Here is a 21,705-nt window from a genome sequence, read left to right as displayed (position 1 = left end):
CCTTATGTTGCATTTTTTTTGTGCTCATTATGGTTCAAATCGGTTCATAACCTGATATAGCTATCATATAAACCCATCTTGGGTCTTGACTTCTTCAGCTTTTAGAGGGCGCAAGACTTATCCGATTTGGCTATAATTTTGCACGTGGTTTTTTGGTATCACTTCCAATAACAGTGCTTAATATGGTTCAAATCGCTTCATAACTTGGTATAGCTGCCATTGAAACCGATATTGGATCTTGATCGGTTTATATGGGAGCTATATCAGTTTATATACCGATTTGGACCGTACTTAGTGGTTGGAAGTCGTAACAGAACACCGAATGCAAAATTTCAGCCAAATCGGACGAAAATTGCGGCTTATAAGGCCTAAAGAATTCCAGTCGGGAGATCGGTTTAAATGGGAGCTATATCAGGTTATAGATCGATTTGAACTGTACTTGACACACTTGTTGAAATACATAGCAAAGCACTATATACAAAATTTCAGCCAAATCGGAAAAAATAGGGACTTCCTGAGTCTCAAGTAATCAAATCCTATGGTGCTGGGTATAAAAAAAATTACATCTTTAAATTTAGTTTAAAAATCTTTAAAGTTAGGAAAAGTTTTGAATTAGGCTGATACAATGCTGATTGGCAGCTTAATCCACGGAATACTCCATTAGGAAGATTGTCACTAGAAAACCTCCACATGGAGGGGTTTTGTCACTTCTTTTGTGTCTCATGGTCATCAATGATATTCTCAGGTCTTTTGAGGAGGGAAGAGTAAAGGTTGTTCTTGATGACGACATCATAATGATGAGTGGCTCTTTCCTAAAACTCTATGCAGAAAAAAATAAAAATCTAAATCTTGACCGATTTTTACAAAATTCATCAGTAATATTAAGTGTCATTAGAAAATCCTTCCTGCCAAATTTCGAGAAAATCGGTTAACAAATAGCAGTTTATTGCAATATTTCTCAAAATCGGACGAACATAGATATGGGAGTTATATCTAAATCTGAACTGATTTCAAGCAAACTCCTCAGACATTGTGGCAGTCGTCGAGGAAGATATTGTGCAGAATTTCGGCAATATTGGTCAATAAATGCGTTTGCAGTGACCCTAAAAGTGAAAATCGGGTGATATACATATATGGCAGCTATATCTAAATCTGAACCAATTTTCATGAAATTCATCAATAAGTCAGGAGGGATTTCCCTCCTGACAAATTTCGCGATAATTGGTTAACAAATGAGTGCTTTATTGCAATATTTCTCAAAATCGGACGAACATATATATAGGAGCTATATCTAAATCTGAACCGATTTGAAGCAAGCTTCTCATATATTGTGGTAGTTGTCGAGGAAAGCGTTCTACAAAATTTTGGCAAGATAGCTCCATAAAGGCGTTTGCAGTGGCTCTTGGAGTGAAAATCGGGGCATATACATATATGGCAGCTATAACTAAATCTAAACCGATTTCTATGAAATTCACCAGTTATATTGAAGGTCATAAGAAAATCCTTGCTGCCAAATTTTGAGAGAATCAGGAGAAAATCGAAAAACAAGTAAAAAGGCGTTAAGTTCGGCCGAGCCGAACATTGGATACCCACCACCTCGGGTATATATGCAAACCATCTTTCGTCATAATCCGTTGAAAAATTGATTATTTTTGCCCCCATAGCAGCTATATCGAAACATGACCCGATTTGGACCAATTCGGCACGGACATTGAGTGGTCTATTAAGTACAAGTCATTGTTCAATTTTGTAGAACAAAATATTGTTTTTTTTCTATATCCATATATAGACCGATCTGAACTATATACGACATGGATGTCGAAAAGCCTAACATAAGTCACTGTGCCAAATTTCAACGAAATCGGATAATAAATGCGCCTTTTAGGGGGCCAAGACTTTAAATCGAGAGATCGGTCTATATGGCAGCTATATCCAAATCTGGACTGATCTGGGGCAAATTCAAGAAGAAGGTCAAGGGGCCCAACACAACTCACTGTCCCAAATTTCGGCGACCTCGGACAATAAATGCGCCTTTTATGGGCTTGAAACCTTAAATCGACGGATCGGTCTATATGGCAGCTATGTCGAAATCTGAACCGATCTGAGCCAAATTGAAGAAGTATGTCGAAGGGCCTAACACAACTCACTGTCCCAAATTTCGGCGAAATCGGACAAAAAATGCGCCTCTTATGGGCCAAAAACCTTAAATCAACGGATCGGTCTATATGGCAGCTATATCCAAATCTGGACTGATCTGGGGCAAATTGAAGAAGAATATCAAGGGGCCCAACATAACTCACTGTCCCAAATTTTGGCGACATCGGACAATAAATGCGCTTTTTATGGACCCAAGACCTTAAATCGACGGATCGGTCTATATGGCAGCTATATCCAAATCTGGACCGATCTGGGCCAAATTAAAGAAGGTTGTCGAAGGGCCTAACATAATTCACTGTCCCAAATTTCAGCAAAATGGGATAATAAGTATGGTTTTTAAGGGCCTAAGGCCCTAACACAATTCACTGCCTCAAATTTCAGCAAAATCGGATAAGAAATGTGGCTTTTATGGGACTAAGACCCTAAATCGGCGGATCGGTCGAATCGAAGATATAGTCCGATATAGCCCATCTTCGAACTTTACCTGCTTATGGACAAACAAATAATCTGTACAAAGTTTCAGCTCAATATCTCCATTTTTATACCCTCCACCATAGGATGGGGTTATACTAATTTCGTCATTCTGTTTGTAACACCTCGAAATATGCGTCTAAGACCCCATAAAGTATATTCTTGATCGTCGTGATATTTTCAGTCGAAATAGACATGTCCGTCCGTCTGTCTGTCTATCGAAAGCATCCTAACTTTTGAAGGAGTAAAGCTAGCCTCTTGAAATTTTGCACAAATACTTCTTATTGGTGTTGGTCCGTTGGTATTGTAAATGGGCCAAATCGGTCCATGTTTTGATATAGCTTGGGTCTTGACTTCTTGAGCCTCTAGGGGGCCCAATTCACGTCCGATTTGAATGAAATTTTGCTCGTAGTGTTTTGGATCACTTCCAACAACTATGCTAAGTATAGTTCATTACCTAATATAGCTGCTATATAAAGCGATCTTGGGTCTTGAATTCTTCAGCTTTTAGAAGGTGCAATTCGTATCCGATTTGGCTGTAACTTTGCATGTTGTGTTTTGGTGTCACTTCGGTCCATAACCTGGTATAGGTGCCATATAAACCGATCATGGATCTTGACTTCTTGAGCGGCTAGAAGACGCAATTCTCATCCGATTTGACTGAAATTTTGCATGAGGTGTTTTGGTATCACTTCCAACAACTATGCTAAGTATAGTTCAAATCGGTACATAACCTGATATAGCTGCCATATAAACCGATCTTGGGTCTTGACTTCTTGAGCTTTTAGAAGGTGCAATTCATTTCCGAATTGGCTGTAACTTTGCATGCAGTGTTTTGGTGTCACTTCCAACATTTGTGTGAAGTATGGTCCAAATCGGTCCATTACCTGGTATAGCTGCCATATAAACCGATCATGGATCTTGACTTCTTGAGCGGCTAGAGGACGCAATTCTCATCCGATTTGAATGAAATTTTGCATGAGGTCTTTTGTTATGACCTCTAACAACTGTGCTAAGTATGGCGCAAATGGGTATATAACCTGATATAGCTGACATATAAACCGATCTGGGATCTTGACTTCTTGAGCCTCTAGAGAGCGCAATTCTCCTCCGATTTGGCAGAAAATTTGTACAACGGCTTCTCCCATGACCTTCAACATACGTATCGGATATATGGTCTGAATCACTCTCTTGCTGGATACAGTTCCCATATAAACTGATCCGCCGATTTTGCTTCTTGAGCCCCTACAAGGCGCAATTCTTATTCGAATGGACTGAAATATTACGCAATGACTTCTACAATGTTCAGGATTCAATTCTTATTCAATTCTCATTCAATTCAATTCACACATCTTTGGTCACTCGCCAAAAACTGAGTGAGCTTTGGCTGGGAATTTTTGATGCATCCACCATATAGCCCTGACCTTGCACCATCAGACTACCATTTATTTCGATCTTTGCAGAACTCCTTAAATGGTAAAACTTTCGGCAATGATGAGGCTATAAAATTGCACTTGATTCAGTTTTTTGCAGATAAAGGCCAGAAGTTCTATGAGCGTGGAATACTAAATTTGCCAGGAAGATGGCAAAAGGTTATCGAACAAAATGACAATTATATATTTGATTAAAGTTCATTCTAAGTTTTATTAAAAATGCATTTACTTTCTTTTAAAAAATCCGCAATTACTTTTTAGGCAACCCAATATTATTCTTTGTTTGCAATTCTTGTTTGTTTCTCTTTCAAGACGAGCTTAATGATCGGAGATGCAAATGGAAAAGGAAAGCCAAAGATAGCAACACCCACCAACCACTATGGGACGCGTTGCGTCTTTGGTTAGAAGACTTTTCAACCATATTAGGTGTGATGGCTTCAAGGGTCATGCGTTGATATGTTGTATTTGAATTGTATTAATTGCGAAAACGCATCTATGATACAATCACCACATTAACCATGCTCTACAAGCCTGCTGTTTGCCTAAAAAGAGAATCTGTTCAAAGAGCTGTACAAATGCGATCCATGGTGGAGAGTATATAAGATTCGGTCCGGCCGAACTTAGCACGCTCTTACTTGTTAAAGACTGTAGTGTGATTTCAACAGACAGGCGGACGGACGGACATGGTTAGATCGTCTTAGATTTGTACGCTGATCAAGAATATATATACTTTATAGGGTCGGAAATGGATATTTCGATGTGTTGCAAACGGAATGAAAAAATGAATATACCCCATCCTTTGGTGATGGGTATAAAAAATAAATAAGACAGTAACTTAGTACTTTTGTTCTCATTGACCTTTCAAATAAGTATCTCTGGCGCACCCTGCATATGAAAGCTATATTCAAATCTGCATTTCACTTACAAAAATTAACATGGATAGACGGACAGAAGAACATAGCTAAATCGAATCAGAAAGTGAGTCGATCCTTAAATTTACCACATTAGTCGTTTAGGGTATAAATATGAATCAGCGGACTTCTTTCCCATCGAAACTGGAAAATTCGATTCATAATATTGGGTTGCCCAAAAGGTAATTGCAGATTTTTTAAAAGAAAGTACATGCATTTTTAATAAAACTTAGAATGAACTTTAATCAAATATATAATTGCCATTTTGTTCGATAACCTTTTGCCATCTTCCTGGCAAATTTAGTATTCCACGCTCATAGAACTTCTGGCCTTTATCTGCAAAAAAACTGAACCAAGTGCGATTTTATAGCCTCATCATTGCCGAAAGTTTTACCATTTAAGGAGTTCTGCAAAGATCGAAATAAATGGTAGTCTGATGGTGCAAGGTCAGGGCTATACAGTGGATGCATCAAAAGTTCCCAGCCAAGCTCACTCAGTTTTTGGCGAGTGACCAAAGATGTATGCGGTCTATCGTTGTCCTGGTGGAATATGACACCTTTACGATTGACCAATTCTGGTCGCATCTCCTTGATGGCTGTATTCAATTTGTCCAATTGTTGACAGTAAACATCCGAATTAATCGTTTGGTTCCTTTGAAGCAGCTCAAAATATACCACACCCTTCCAATCCCACCAAACAGACAGCATAACCTTCTTTTGGTGGATATCAGCCTTTGAAGTGGTTTGAGCTGGTTCACCATGCTTGGACCATGATCGTTTTCGATTAACGTTGTTGTAAACAATCCATTTTTCATCTCAAGTTATGATTCGTTTTAAAAACGGATCGAATTCATTGCGTTTAAGATGCATATCACAAGCGTTGATTCGGTTTGTTAAATGAATTTCTTTCAATACATGTGGTACCCAAATATCAAGCTTTTTCACCAGTCCAAGACATTTTATGTGATAATGAACGGTTGATTTTGGTATATTTAACTTCTCTCCTATCTCACGCTCAGTTACATGACGATCCAATTCGATTAATGCTTTGATTTGGTCATCATCAACTTCATTTGGCCGACCTGAACTTGGCTCAACTTTAATTGAAAAATCTCCAGAACGGAATTTGCAGAACCAATTTTGACACTGTCTTCCTTTTAAGGCTTTATCACCATACGCATCTCGTAACTTTTTAGCAACCTGCTCCGCGTTTTTTCCTTTACGGAAATAATAAAGTAAAATATGACGAAAATGCTCCTTTGTGGGCTCCATATTAAAATTGACGCCAAACAAACAAATGTAAACAAAATTTCGCGCACTTTTTTCTAAAGCAAGCTAAAAGTAACAGCTGATAACTGACAGAAGAAAGAATGCAATTGCAGAGTCCAAAGCCGTTGAAAAAATTTGTCAACTTACTTTTTGAGCAACCCATATATGAAACTAATTGTTGTTGTATGTACATAGCATTTGTACTCACCTCAATAACATTGGTTTCCATTGATGTTACCCCACTGATTGTAACATCCACCAGACAATATTGAACTGGCACTGGTTGTAGGAAGTCAATTGTCTCTGAAGATGTCACCGGTTGAGGGAGAGGCTTTTGAAAGCATTGATCGAAATGACCCAGCTGATGTATGACTTGGCTTTCGATGCCAACAGGAGTTCTGACCGAGGCATCCAACACTGTAAAGTAAAAAAAAATCATAAATAGATAATAGGAAGATAATTAAATCCACTGGCAAAGTTGGTTGTAAACAAATAAACTAAGCTGACTTAAATTAAATGATTTAATTGACATATACATATATGCAAGCTATATTGATCATGCATGCAACTGGCTCATATATCGAATGCATTAAAAAAAATAACAATTCCTCTAGTATTAAGACACATTCAGAGTGCATTTACACTGCTGCTTTGCAATTGACGACTTGGTAGTTTCTCGTAAACAAGTTTGGTTTTTTTCTCTTCCTACAAATAAAAAAACGGAAAATAACTAGCCACTGTAATTATTTACGTAGTTGTTGCCGGTATGTTGCTCATTCTAACGATTTTTCATTTATGTTTTACCACCATATGCAGTCTGGGATTTTCCATAAGTTCTCAAATGACCATTTATTTGGGAAAAAAAATAAATTGAAATTTTTGTCAATAACATTTCAAAACGACTAACTGGTTTTCAAAAATTAGTACACCACCAGTTTCAAAGCTTTTCATATTTGGCAATAGTCACTTAGTTTAGACTTATAAGGAAAGTTTAAGCAAATACCCCAGACCATTCATTTCTGGTTAAGCGCTTAGAATTTGTTTACACCCAAACACATTTGAATTATTTAGAAAACTAATCTTCGTTTTACACCTTATACGTAGGAAATGTCATTAACCTGTGTCGTCAGGAAGTCTATCTACTGCCATCACCATCTAAATCATGCATTTTGCATAATTAATGTTGAATGATTTTTTTGAAGCTGTTGTATTTTTACGGAACAGAACATGATTATAGGAAAAACAGAAGGGGGATTATGGAAGAAATTTCTATCTCTTTTAAAAGGGAATCCTAGCAGGTTGAGATATTTACAAAACTCGCCACCATAAAATATGCAAATTTGCAAAAAAAAAAATCACGAAATTTTTTATACCCACCACCGAAGGATGGGGTATACCCCCATTCGATCATTTTGTCATTCCATTTCGCAACACATCGAACACATTTCTGACCCTATAAAGTATATACAATATATTCTTGATCAGCGTAAATATCGAAGACGATCTAGCCATGTCTGTTCGTCTATCCGTCTGTCTGTTGAAATCATGCTACAGTGTTTAAAAATAGATATATTGAGCTGAAACTTTGCACAGATTCTTTTTTTTTTTTGTCCATAAGCATGTTAATTTCGAAGATGGGCTATATCGGACTATATCTATTGGGTTGCCCAAAAAGTAATTGCGGATTTTTTAAAAGAAAGTAAATGTATTTTTTATAAAACTTAGAATGAACTTTAATCAAATTTACTTTTTTTACACTTTTTTTCTAAAGCAAGCTAAAAGTAACAGCCGATAACTGACAGAAGAAAGAATGCAATTACAGAGTCACAAGCTGTGAAAAAATTTGTCAACGCCGACTATATGAAAAATCCGCAATTACTTTTTGGGCAACCCAATTGATATATCAGGCCCATGAAAGCCACATTTATTATCCGATTTTGCTGAAATTTGGGATAGTGAGTTGTGTTAAGCCACTCGATATCCATCTTCAATTTGGCCCAGATCAGTCTAGATTTGGATATATCTGCCATATAGACGGATCTCTCGATTTAAGGTCTTGCGCCCATTAAATTTGGGACAGTGAGTTGTGTTAGGCCCTTCGACATTCTTCTTCAATTTGGCTCAAATCGATCCCTATTCACGAGGAACACAAAGGTTGGCCAATTTGACGCACCACGTTTCCTTAATAAAACGATTTCGATAACTGACAAGGTCAAATACATAGGTGTGATCTTGGACGGGAAACTGAATTGGAAGTGTCACATTTAGGAACGTACTAAGAAGGCCCACAGATGTTGGGCACAGATGTAGACGGGCCGTAGGCTCGAAATGGGGCCTGAATCCTAGGATAGTTCACTGGCTCTACAAGAGCGTGATTAGACCAATACTTACTTATGCCTCAGTGGACTGCCAAGGATAAAAAGTGCAACATAAAGACCATACAACAGGTTTAGAGAACATGTTGTCTTGGCATAGACGGAGCGATGATGACCACGCCCACTAAGGCACTGGAGGCCATTCTAGATATCCGACTCATTGACATACAGATTAAGTGTGAGGCAGCCACTGCGGTTATGAGATTTAACGCGATGGGAGAATGGATTGAGGATGGGAGCAGCTCATACCATCGCGGTATAATCAAGGTGACGATAGAAAACCTGGACGGAAGGGAAGAGGTTTCCGATCGGATACCTGAGATGAACCTTGAAGTCGAGTGCAAGGCACTGCTGCCATCGGCATAGTCTTGGATTGACGGAACCCTAGTACTGTCATCTGGAATATCATGTTACACGGATGGATCAAAGCTAGAGGACAGAGTGGGCCTGGGGATATACATGGAGAACCCAGGGATTGAGATCTGTTTTAGCCTGCCTGATCATGATACGGTCCTGCAGGCGGAGATCCGGGCGATCACGGAATGCGAGAGGTGGTGTTGTGCTAACGCCAGAACGTCAAGTGTGAACATCTTTACGGACAGTAAAATTGCCATAAGGGCAATAACAACTAGGACGGTAAGGTCAGGAATAGTCTTGCATTGTAAGAAGGATATTGACGCCTTCTCTGAGGATGGCACAGTCCGCATCATTTGGGTGCCGGGGCATAACGGAATGAAATGGCAGGCGATTTGGCAGTGAAGGCTAGAGAACTGCCGTCAATAATCTTGAGTTAACCCGAAGTCTTCCGGGTGGACACGGTCCGAGTTACGGGCGTGGACGACGAATGCGCATGTAACACTGTGGAACAGCGAAACAGTCGGTAGGACGGCGAAAATCCTATGGGGTGATCCGGATCGGGAGAAGACGAGGCTATTACTGAAAGGACGTAAGAAGGAGGTCAGTTTAGCTTTTGTTTACATAACGGGACACATAGGACTACGAGCTCACTTATGTAAAATCGGTGCAGCAAGTGATATAGTGTGGGGAAGATGATGAGACGTTGGAGCATTTCCTATGTCATTGCCCGGTTTTCGCGGCTAAAAAACACCGGTACTTAAGTGGGGACACAATAGTAGACATGAACCAATTTAGGGGCGTGGCATGGAAAACAATTAGGGATTTTTTAAGTAGCACCGAATTCCTAACTTAGATTTTCGTTTTCTAGGGTACTTTTTTAGTATTTAGAGAGCACAACAAGGCGATTACTGGCTTAGGTGTATGACCATAGTGGCATGAGATTGATTAATATCCGCACCCTCTTTTCAACCTAACCTAGAATGTCTTAAATTACAAAAAACAAGTAAAAGTTCGGCCGGGCCGAATCTTGGGAACCCACCATGGATTCTTCTATTGGGTTGCCCAAAAAGTAATTGCGGATTTTTTAAAAGAAAGTAAATGCATTTTTAATATAGCTTAGAATGAACTTTAATCAAATATATAATTGCCATTTTGTTCGATAACCTTTTGCCATCTTCCTGGCAAATTTAGTATTCAACGCTTATAGAACTTCTGGCCTTTATCTGCAAAAAGCTGAACCAAGTGCGATTTTATAGCCTCATCATTGCCGAACGTTTTACCATTTAAGGAGTTCTGCAAAGATCGAAATAAATGGTAGTCTGATGGTGCAAGGTCAGGGCTATATGGTGGATGCATCAAAAGTTCCCAGCCAAGCTCACTCAGTTTTTGGCGAGTGACCAAAGATGTGTGCGGTCTAGCGTTGTCCTGGTGGAATATGACACCTTTACGATTGACCAATTCTGGTCGCTTCTCCTTGATGGCTGTATTCAATTTGTCCAATTGTTGACAGTAAACAGCCGAATTAATCGTTTGGTTCCTTGGAAGCACCTCAAAATATACCACAGCCTTCCAATCCCACCAAACAGACAGCATAAACTTCTTTTGGTGGATATCAGCCTTTGAAGTGGTTTGAGCTGGTTCACCATGCTTGGACCATGATCGTTTTCGACTAACGTTGTTGTAAACAATCCATTTTTCATCTCCAGTTATGATTCGTTTTAAAAACGGATCGAATTCATTGCGTTTAAAGTGCATATCACAGGCGTTGATTCGGTTTGTTAAATGAATTTCTTTCAATACATGTGGTACCCAAATATCAAGCTTTTTCACCAGTCGAAGACTTTTTATGTGATAATGAACGTTTGATTTTGGTATATTTAACTTCTCTCCTATCTCAGGCTCAGTTACATGACGATCCAATTCGATGAATGCTTTGATTTGGTCATCATCAACTTCATTTGGCCGACCTGAAAAATCCGCAATTACTTTTTGGGCAACCCAATAAAATATATATAATTATACTAAGTACAGTTATTGGAAGTCCTAACAGAACACCACATGCAATATTTCGGCCAAATCGGTAGAAAATTAAGGCTTCCAGAGGCTCAAGAAGTCAAATCGGGATTTCGGTTTATATAGGAGCTATATCAGGTTATAGACCGTACATGGCACAACGACATACGAAATACTCTAACATCTCTTCATTTTCCCCACATGTCCTACACATGCTATCACTTGCCGCACCTATTTTGCATAAGTGAGCTCTTAGTTCTATGTGTCCTGTTATGATACCGAAAACTATAGTGACCTCCTTCTTATGTCCTTTCAATTATAGCCTCGTCTTCTCACGATCTGGAACTCCCCATAGGATTGTTTCCCATGTATTACTGTCAAATATTCATTTTCAGTTAATTCTTAAATCCAAGATTCATTTTACTTACTACCATATGTTTGTCTGTTAATTAATACGCCTGACAACATTTGACACCATCTTCACAATTTACCAGACAAATATGAGTTGAAAAAAATTGCAATTGGTTAGCCACTGCTGTAAAATCGTAGGCAAAATTGTCACGCATTGTTAAGTACTTAGCATAAAACCTGTTGCTCTTGCTTGCTGTATTGTCGTATTTAAATATTCAATTTCTATATTAACAAATTCAAAGAAGCTGTATTGGGGTTTATTTACCAACTGCCATACACGACTAACTACAAAGCGCAAGACAAGCTTTTAGTGAATGAATTGCGTAGCTGCTTGTAATTAGAGCACTGAGTGAGTGAATGCCTGGAGATGATGATGGAGATAAATATTTTTTCAGTGTAATTTAAAGCAAATATTTATTGTAGTATGTTGATGTTGTTTGTTTGTGACATGCTCACATACATACAAACACATCCAGATATGTTTGAACATAGGCATAGTTTCTAATCTGAAGGTAGTTTTCATGGTCATAATTGCCACCATCTCCATTCAATGTGACCTTCTTGGTATGGTTTTGACTATATATTAGAGGTTTGATTTGCAATCCCTACATCAAATCTTTAAAGGTCATACATTGTTTACAGTGTACTAAAAGTCTTGAACAATAGAGATATTGAGCTGAAACTTTGTCCATAAGCAGGTTAAGTTCGAAGATGGACTATACCTTGATAAAGATAGACCGATCCACCGATTTAGGGTCTTAGGCCCATAAAAGCCACATTTATTATCAGGACTTTGCTGAAATTTGAAGCAGTAAGTTGTGCTGAGTCGACATTCTTTTTAAAGTTGGCCTAGATCGGTTCAGATTTGGATATATCTTATATGTAAAAATCAATTTGTGTTTGTTTGTTTGTATGTTTGTGTGTTCCTTATAGACTCAGAAACGGCTGAACCAATTTTCTTGAAATTTTCACCGATGGTGCATAATGACCCCGTGGTGAAAATAGGGTACTACATTTTTTGATATCTGAAGGGGGGCGGACCCTCCCCCTTACCCTAATTTTCAGAAACGCCAGTTCTCGGAAATGAGTGGTGCGATTTAAGCGAAATTTTGTGCGCTCTCATATAGTACCCTAAAAATAAAAAATTGGAATCCAAATTTCGGATGGGGTACCTAGGGGGCCGCCCCACCCTAAAACCTACCAAACATATATTTCGACTAATCCCGACAATATAGGACTCAAATGAAAGGTATTTAGGATAAGAAAAAGTATCTGATATCCAATTGTCGGACCAAGTGTTAGGGGGGCCACCCCAACCCCCAAAACACCTCTAAATCGGACATATTTGCCGACCATGGCAATATGGGAATCAAATGAAAGGTATTTGCGAGTAGAATACGAATCTAATATCCAAATGTGGGACCACGTTTCTGGAGGTCTACCCCTTCCCCAAAACACCCCTAAACAGGACTTATTTACTGACCATGGGAATATGGGGCCTAAATAAAAGGTATTTAAGTGTAGAATACGAATCTGATATCCAAATATGGGACCAAGTCTCCCCAAAAACCTCCCCCAAAGGCGACAAATTTACGACCATAGGAATATGGGGCTTAAAAGAAAGGTATTTGGAAGTAAAGCACGAATCTGATATCAATATTCGGGAAAAGTGTCTATGGCGCCATCCCACCCCCACAACACCACCCAAATAGGAAGAATTTGCTGACTATTGCAATATGAGGCTCAAATAAGAAGGTTTTGTTTTTAGAGTAGAACACTAATCCGATATATATTTTCAAGGTCAACTCACTTAGTGGCCGCCCATCCCCCAGAACACCGCCCAAACCGGTCATGTTTGCCGACTATGGAAATATGGGGCTATTTGGGTCTTAAAGAGAATGGAACATATTTTCTGACTTTTGCAATAAGGAGTTTTAATGAGATTACAAAACGAATTTGATAACCTATTTTGGGGCCATGTGTTTGGGGGACGCCGCATCCTGTAAACTCTTCTTAAGCCAATGGCAATATGGGGTTTAAATAAATGGTATTTGAGAGAAAAGTACGATGCTGATATTTTTTCAGGGCCAAGTATCTGGGGGACCGCCTCTCCCCCTAAATCACCACTAAATCAGACATCATGAGAATATCGGGCTGAAAATAAGAATCTTAAGAATGGACCAATAAAGATCATATGGCATTCAGATAAAGGCACTTATACTGTTAAACTGTTAGTCAAGCGATAAACTATTTTCGTAGCATGGTATTTCACTGAAAGATCTTTTATTGTCGAAAATAAATATTCCAAGGAAACTTTTGTTCCATATAAAGTAAAAGAAGGCGCAGCGGAGCGGGCCCGGGTCAGCTAGTCTTATATATAAAATTCAATTTGTGTTTGTTTGTTTGTTCCGTATAGACTCAAAAACGGCTGAACCGATTACCTTGAAATTTTCACAGATTGTGTAGGTTGATCTGGAAGAAAACATAGGCTATATAATTTTATGATATCGGGAGGGGGCGGACCCTCCCCTTGCCCCCAAAAGTACTACCCAAAAATAAAAGTGGACCGATCGGGACAATTAGGGATTCAAATGAAAGGTATTCAAGAGTAGAGTACGAATTTTATAATAAAAGTTGGATGCAAGTACCTGGGGGCCGCCCCAGCCCCAAAACCCCTTAATTTATATTTATTTGACGATCATGACAATATGGGACTCAAATGAAAGGTATGCGGGAGTAGATTAGGTATAGGCTTTATAATTTATTGATAACGGAAGGAGGAGGACCCTCTACCCTTACCCTAAAATCACCACCCAAAATCAAAAGTGGGCCGATAAGGACAATATGGGTATCAAATGAAAAGTATGCGGGATTAGATAACGAAACTGGGATACAAATTCATGTCAAATTCATCCCCACAAAAACGCCCAAAATATGCACATTAGCCAATCACGGATATATATATATGCGACTCGATTTGTTTGTTCCGTATAGACTGAAAAACGGCAGAACCGATTTTCTTGAAATTTTCGCATATTGTGTAGGTTGGTCTGGAGGGAAACATAGGCAATATAATTGCCTATGTTTCCCCCTTATGCCAAAAACACAACCCAAAATCAAAAGTGGGCCAATCAGGACAACATCCGTATCAAATTAAAGGTATTCAAGAGTACAATACGAATATGGTATTAAAATTTGAGTCTAAGTACCCAAAATTTGAGTCTAAGTACCCATCGGGACGCCCCAACCCCAAAACTTCCCCAAACAGACATATTGGACGTTTATTTCAATATGGGGCTCAAATTAAAGGTATGCGGGAGTAGATTTCGAATCTGGCATACAAAATCGGATCGAAGTATAGGGGGTCACGCCACCCCTCAAAAACGCCATTAGACCCATTATGACTATATAATACTTGACTGAGCCGATTTTCTTAAAATTTTCATAGATTGTGTACGTTTGTCTGGAAGGAAATATAGGCTACATAATTTTACATATCGGGTGGAGGCGGACCCTCCCCTTACCCCAAAAACGCCACCCATATCCAAAAGTGGTCCGATGGGAACAATAAGGATATCAAATGAAAGGAGACCAAAAAACGAATATGGTATTAAAATTTGGGTCCAAGTACCCAGCGGGCCCAACCCGAAAACTCCTCTAAACAGATATTTTCGAAGTTCATATCAATATGGGACTCAAATGAAAAGTATTAGGCAGTAGATTACAAATATGGCATAAAACATTAGGTCCATATAATGGGAAGTCGCCCACCCCCAAATACCCCCAAATTGGCATATTAGCCGACCATGGCTATATGGGACTCAAATGAAAGGTATTAGGGATTAGATTACGAATATGACATTAAAATTTACGTTCAAGTCTAGGTGGCGCTTTTCCACCTAAGGATACGTCAAATGGTTTATTTGACCCATTATGACAATATGGCACTCAAATGAAAGGTAATTGAGAGTAGAAAACGCATTTGATATCCAATTTTTGAGCCAAGTGTTTTGGAGTACGCCTCCTAAACTGAACTTTATTTCCGTTGAAAATAAAGAAGGAATTTGATATCTATTTTCAATGGAAAGTGACGTTGGCCGCCCTAGCCCCAAAACACTCTCCAAACGGTTCATATTTACTGGCCATGCCAATATGGTGCAGGGCGAAGTGTCCCTACCCTAACCTATCGGTTCAGATTTGGTTATATCTGCCATATAGACCGATCTCTCGATTTAAAGTCTTGGCCCCATAAAAGGCACATTTATAATACGATTTCGCTCGAATTTGACACAGTGACTTATGTTAGGCTTTTCGACATCCGTATCGTATATGGTTCAGATTGGTCTATATTTGGATATGGCTACCAAAAAAAAAACAATATTTTGTTCTACAAAATTGAACAATGATTTGTACTTATTAGACCACTCAATATCCGTGTCGAATTTGGTCCAAATCACCGGATTATGACGAAAGTGGGTTTATATTGGGTTGCCCAAAAAGTAATTGCGGATTTTTTAAAAGAAAGTAAATGCATTTTTAATAAAACTTAGAATGAACTTTAATCAAATATATTTTTTTTTCACTTTTTTTCCAAAGCAAACTAAAAGTAACAGCTGATAACTGACAGAAGAAAGAATACAATTACAGAGTCACAAGCTGTGAAAAAATTTGTCAACGCCGACTATATGAAAAATCCGCAATTACTTTTTGGGCAACCCAATATATATACCCGAGGTGGTGGGTATCCAAATTTCGCTCCGGCCGAACTTAACGCCTTTTTCCTTGTTTTTATTTGGCATTGGCATCGTTTAGTTTGAACACAATATTGGAGACTTGAGAGACGCATTTATCCAATTTTTCATCATTCATTTCATCATTTTAGAGACTTGTTCAAGGAAACTTGCATTTATTTTGAAGTGTTGTTTCTTTATCTCGAAATCATTAGCAATGCTTAAATTAAGAAAACAATCCTTAATTTTAGTATTGATTTGTTTTGGGTTTAAATTATGTGAGTAATCTAATTTATCAACGATTCTTCTCAAAAGTTTTACAGAATACGGATCGAAGTCCATACTAACTTCTTAGAGTTACCATTTAAGTACTTCTATAGGCGAGTTCATAGCTTGCTCGCATTACCATCGCAGATATCACCAGAGGCCTTGGTCTATTGCTACTGTCGCAATGGTCTACCAGTTGTCTAGGTGAGTCAATAGCAAACTGTCACTATTGCCTAACCTCACTTTATGTTTCAATAATAGAAACTCGATCGAAATCACTATACCAAGACCCAAAATGGTCATGCAATTGATTACCCCATACTTGTAGTATTATATATTACTTGTGAATTTTGTAATATATTGGGTTGCCCAAAAAGTAATTGCGGATTTTTCATATAGTCGGCGTTGACAAATTTTTTTACAGCTTGTGACTCTGTAATTGCATTCTTTCTTCTGTCAGTTATCAGCTGTTACTTTTAGCTTGCTTTAAAAAAAGTGTAAAAAAAGTATATTTGAAAAAAAAGTTCATTCTAAGTTTTATTTAAAATGCATTTACTTTCTTTTAAAAAATCCGCAATTACTTTTTGGGCAACCCAATATATTGTATTATAATAACAAAAAATGTTCTTAATTTTCTGCCCATATAAATTTTGTGATTACATTGCCAATAGTCGGTATCAATTGCAATCAACAATAAAATGCTACTACCTCAAGTAATATAAATTATCACATTAAAATTAATTTACATAAATATACAATTTAGTAAAAAACTAAACGAAGCAATTAAAATGAAAACACACATGCTACCCACTGCCTAAGATGGTTTCCCAGCCAACAAACAGTATATTGAAAACTTATATTGGGTTACCCAAAAAGTAATTGCGAATTTTTCATATAGTCGGCGTTGACAAATTTTTTCACAGCTTGTGACTCTGTAAATGCATTCTTTCTTTTGTCAGTTATCAGCTGCTACTTTTAGCTTGATTTAGAAAAAAAGTGTAAAAAAAGTATATTTGATTAAAGTTCATTCTAAGTTTTATTAAAAATGCATTTACTTTCTTTTAAAAAATCCGCAATTTCTTTTTGGGCAACCCAATAGTACCAAGTGTGCATTTTATACCTACTGTAAATATTACACATCAATGATACAATAAAAAGCGACAAATATTCAACTGAAAGCGAAAATAGAATAGAAATTATCTCATGGGAATGGGGATGGAGAGATTTTCTAGAAGTTTTTTCTTACTTCTAGTACGTAGTATACTTCGATGTAGTGTGGGCGTTTGAAATTTCCGAGAAACGTAAGAAGAAAATTTAGTAAACATTTGATTTTAATAAACAACTTTGGTGGAATTTTGCCAAGACGTACACATTAGTGGTATAGATTGACATCGAGGTGGCTTTTTACAATATGAAGACTAACATACTGATCCAATTCTTAGACCAATCCTTGGAGACTGTATAAACCATATGCAAAGGAACAGGAGGATAAATTGTGAGTTCCGTGACGCCACTCCTTTGGAGGACCACCATTAGATATCAATAACGTATGCTAACTGAGGAGGGATTTAAAACCGAAACTTTACACCCAGAAAAAAGTGGTTCAGCGAACTGCTTTAATACAAACAGCATGGCTATGTCAAGGGAAGGTCGGTGGAGACTGCCCTGTACGAGGTGGTGCATAAAATTGACGAATCCTTCGATGTCAAGACGAATACATTGGCGGTTTGCATTGACATCGAGGAGGCGTTAAATAATGTGCGGACCGACACATTGATGCAATGCTTAGGCTAATACCGGGTCCTTAGAGACTAGCTAAACCATATGCTAAGGAACAGGTGGATAAATTACGGGTCCCCTGACATACATATAATGGAGAAAGTGGGACAGGGCACACCACAGGGGGCAATTTTATCGCCACTCTTTTGGGTGACCACCATAAAAGACCTATTACGGATGCTGACTGAGGATGGATTTGAACCCGCCTGCTATGCAGACGATGTTATAATACTTCTAAAAGGTAAGGATCCGAAACAGCCATGCAGAAGGGCCGAAAGGGTCTTGCATATGGCATATGACCCAGGGGTCTCAATTTAACCCAGAAAATACTGAAATATGCCTGTTCACGAGGAAGAGGAAGGTGGGCCAATTTGATGCACCACGTTTCCTCAACAAAACTAGTTCGATATCTGACAAGGTCAAATACTTAGGTGTGATCTTGGACAGGAAACTGAATTGGAAGTGTCACATTCAGGAGCATACTGAGAAGGCTCACAGATGTAGACGGGCCGTAGGCTCGAAATGGGGCCTGAATCCGAGGATAGTCCACTAGCTCCACAGAAGCGTGATTAGAGCAATACTTACTGAAGCCTCAGTAGTTTGGTGGACGGCTATTCGGAAAAAGTGCGATGAGGATTACTCCTACTAGGGCTATGGAAATCATTCTAGATATCCGACCCATATTCAAGCCATTGCGGCTATGAGGCTAAGGCGATGGAAGAATGGATAAAGGATAGAAGCAGGTCATACCATCCGGTTTAATCAAGGCGATGATAGGAAACCTGAAAGAAATAGAAGAGTTTTCCGATCAGATACCTGAGGCGATCAGAAGAGGTCGAGTGCGAGACACTGCTGCCAGTGGAACAGTTTGGGATTGACGGAACCCTAGTGTTGCCAGCTGGAAGATCATGTTACACGGATGGATCAAAGCTAGAGGACAGAATGGGCCTGGGGTCTACATTGAGAACTCAGAATCTGTCTGCTATGGAAATCAATAACCGACCCATTGACATACAGATTAAGTGCGAGACAGTCATTGCGGCTATGAGACTTAAGGCGATGGAAGCATGGATTGAGTATGGGAGCAGCTCGTACCATCGCGGTATAATCGAGGTGACGATAGGAAACCTGGAAGGAAGGGAAGAGATTTTCGATCGGATACCTGAGACGACGCTTGTGGTTGAGTGCGAGGCACTACTGCCAGCGGCACAGTCTTGGATTGACGGAACCCTAGTGTTGCTAACTGGAAGATCATGGTACACGGATGGATCAAAGCTAGAGGATGGAATGGGCCTGGGGTCTACATTGAGAACCCAGGGACTTAGATGTGTTTTAGACTGCCTGATCATAATACGGTCCTGCAGACGAAGATCCGAGCGATTACAGAATGCACGAGGTGGTGTGGTGTTAACGCAAAGACGTCCATTATGAACATCTTTATGGGCAGTAATATTGCCATAAGGGCAATAACAACCAGGACGGTAAGATCACGAACAGTCGTGGAGTGTAAGAAGGAGATTAACGCCTTCTCTGAGGATGGCACGATCCGCATCGGTTGAGTGCCGCACCATAGCGGTGTAATTGGGAATGAGAAAGCAAACGATTTGACGGTGAAGGCCAGAGGACTGCCGCCAATAAACTTGGTTAACCCGAAGCCTTTCGGGTCGACGCGTCCGAGTTATGGTGTGGGCGACGAATGCGCATACGACCCTGTGGAACAGCGAAGCGGTCGATAGAACGGCAAAAATCCTATGGGGATATCCAGATTGTGAGAAGACGAAGCTATTACTGAAACGAAGTAAGGTGGAGGTCAGTATAGCTCCCATAACGGGATACATAGGACTATGTGCTCACTTATGTAAAATCGGTGCGACAAGTGATAGCATGTGCAGGGCACGCGGGAAAGATGTGACGTTATGAGACGTTGGAGCATTTCATATTGCCTGACTTTCGCGCCTAATAGATACCGGCACTTAGGTGGAGACACAATACCAGACATGAACCAAATTAGGGGCTTGGCATTTAAAACAATTGAGGATTTCGTAAGTAGCACGGAACATAAAATTTTATTTTTAGAGGTTACTTTATAGATTTTAGAGCGCACAACAAGCCGATTACTGGCTTAGGTATATGTCCATAGTGGCATGAGGCGGATTAATATCGGCACCCTCTTTTCAACCTAACCTAGCCTAAGTTTCCTTTACCTTTAATGGTTTGTTGCCTCAACTGTCATTTAATTTAATTTATTTATTATACCCTACATCACTACTATAGTGCAGGGTATTATAACTTAGTGCATTTGTTTGTAACACCCAAAAGGAAGAGAGATGGACCCATTGATAAGATCGACTCAGAATCCCTCTCTGATTTGATTTAGCTGTGTCCGTCGGTCTGTCCGTCTGTCCATGTTAATTTGTGTACAAATTACATGTCGCAATTTTCATCCAATCGTCTTCAAATTTGGTACGGGCATATTTTTCGGCCTAGAGACAAAGCCTATTAAAATTGGAAGAAATCGGTTCAGATTTGAATATAGCTCCCATATATATGTTCGTCCGATTTGCAGTAATATTGCAATAAAATGGTAGTTTGTTAACCGATTCTCTCGTTATTTGGCAGGAGGGGTTTTCTTGCATCTTAAGACATTACTGGTGAATTTCATATAAATCGGTTCAGATTTAGATATAGCTGCCATATATGTATATCGCCCGATTTTCACTTCAAGAGCCCTTGCAAGAGCATTTATTGACCAATCTTACCAAAATCTAGTACAACGCTTTCCTCGACAACGTCCACAATATCTGATAAGTTTGTTCCAAATCGGTTCAGATTTAGATATAGCTCCCATATATATGTTCGTCCGATTTTTAGAAATATTTCAATAAAGTGCACATTTGTTAAACGATTCTCTCGAAATTTGGCAGGAGGGGATTTCTTATGACTCTCGTCATTACTGGAGAATTTCATAGAAATCAGTGCAGATTAAGATATAGCTGTCATATATATATAACGCCCGATATTCACTTCTATGGTCACTGCAAGCGCATTTAGTGACCAATCTTGGCAGAATTTTGGGCAGAGCTTTCCCCGACGGCTACCACAATATCTAAGAGTTTACTAGAAATCGGTTCAGATTTAGATATAGCTCCCATATATATGTTTGGACTTATATTGCAATAAAGTGCTCATTTGTTAACCGATTCTCTCGAAATTTGGCAGGAAGGATTTTCTTATAACTCTCAACTTTACTGCTAAATTTCATAGAAATCTAATCAGATTTATATTGAGCTGCCATGTATGTATTTCGCTCGATTTTCACTTTAAGGGTCACTGCAAGCGTATTATTGGCCAATTTTGAAAAAATTGTGCACAACTCTTTACTCAATATCCGAGAAGTTTGCTCCAAATCGGTTCAGATTTAGATGTAGCTCCTATATAAACATTTGTCAAATTTTGGCTAATTTGCAATAATGGTTTCATTTGTCCTCCATATTTGTTACAGTTTGAACATGTTTGCTCGAAATTTGATACGG

At 38.9% G+C, this 21,705-nt stretch overlaps 1 protein-coding gene across 1 annotated transcript in view; it reads right to left on the bottom strand.

Moving 5' to 3' along the window:
• LOC106092424 (nose resistant to fluoxetine protein 6) overlaps positions 1 to 21,705 on the bottom strand; it is a 103,554-nt gene that overhangs the window by 58,306 nt on the left and 23,543 nt on the right. The window contains exon 2 of the mRNA XM_059367442.1: positions 6,449 to 6,657. Within this exon, the coding sequence (XP_059223425.1) occupies positions 6,449 to 6,657 (209 nt within the window). The remainder of the gene's footprint in view (positions 1 to 6,448; positions 6,658 to 21,705) is intronic.

The sequence above is a fragment of the Stomoxys calcitrans genome, chromosome 4, assembly GCF_963082655.1.
Source record: "Stomoxys calcitrans chromosome 4, idStoCalc2.1, whole genome shotgun sequence".
NCBI classification, from domain to species: Eukaryota; Metazoa; Arthropoda; class Insecta; order Diptera; family Muscidae; genus Stomoxys; species Stomoxys calcitrans.
The sequence above is the reverse complement of the archived record's forward strand: the minus strand, read 5'-3'. Positions and strand labels throughout refer to the sequence as shown.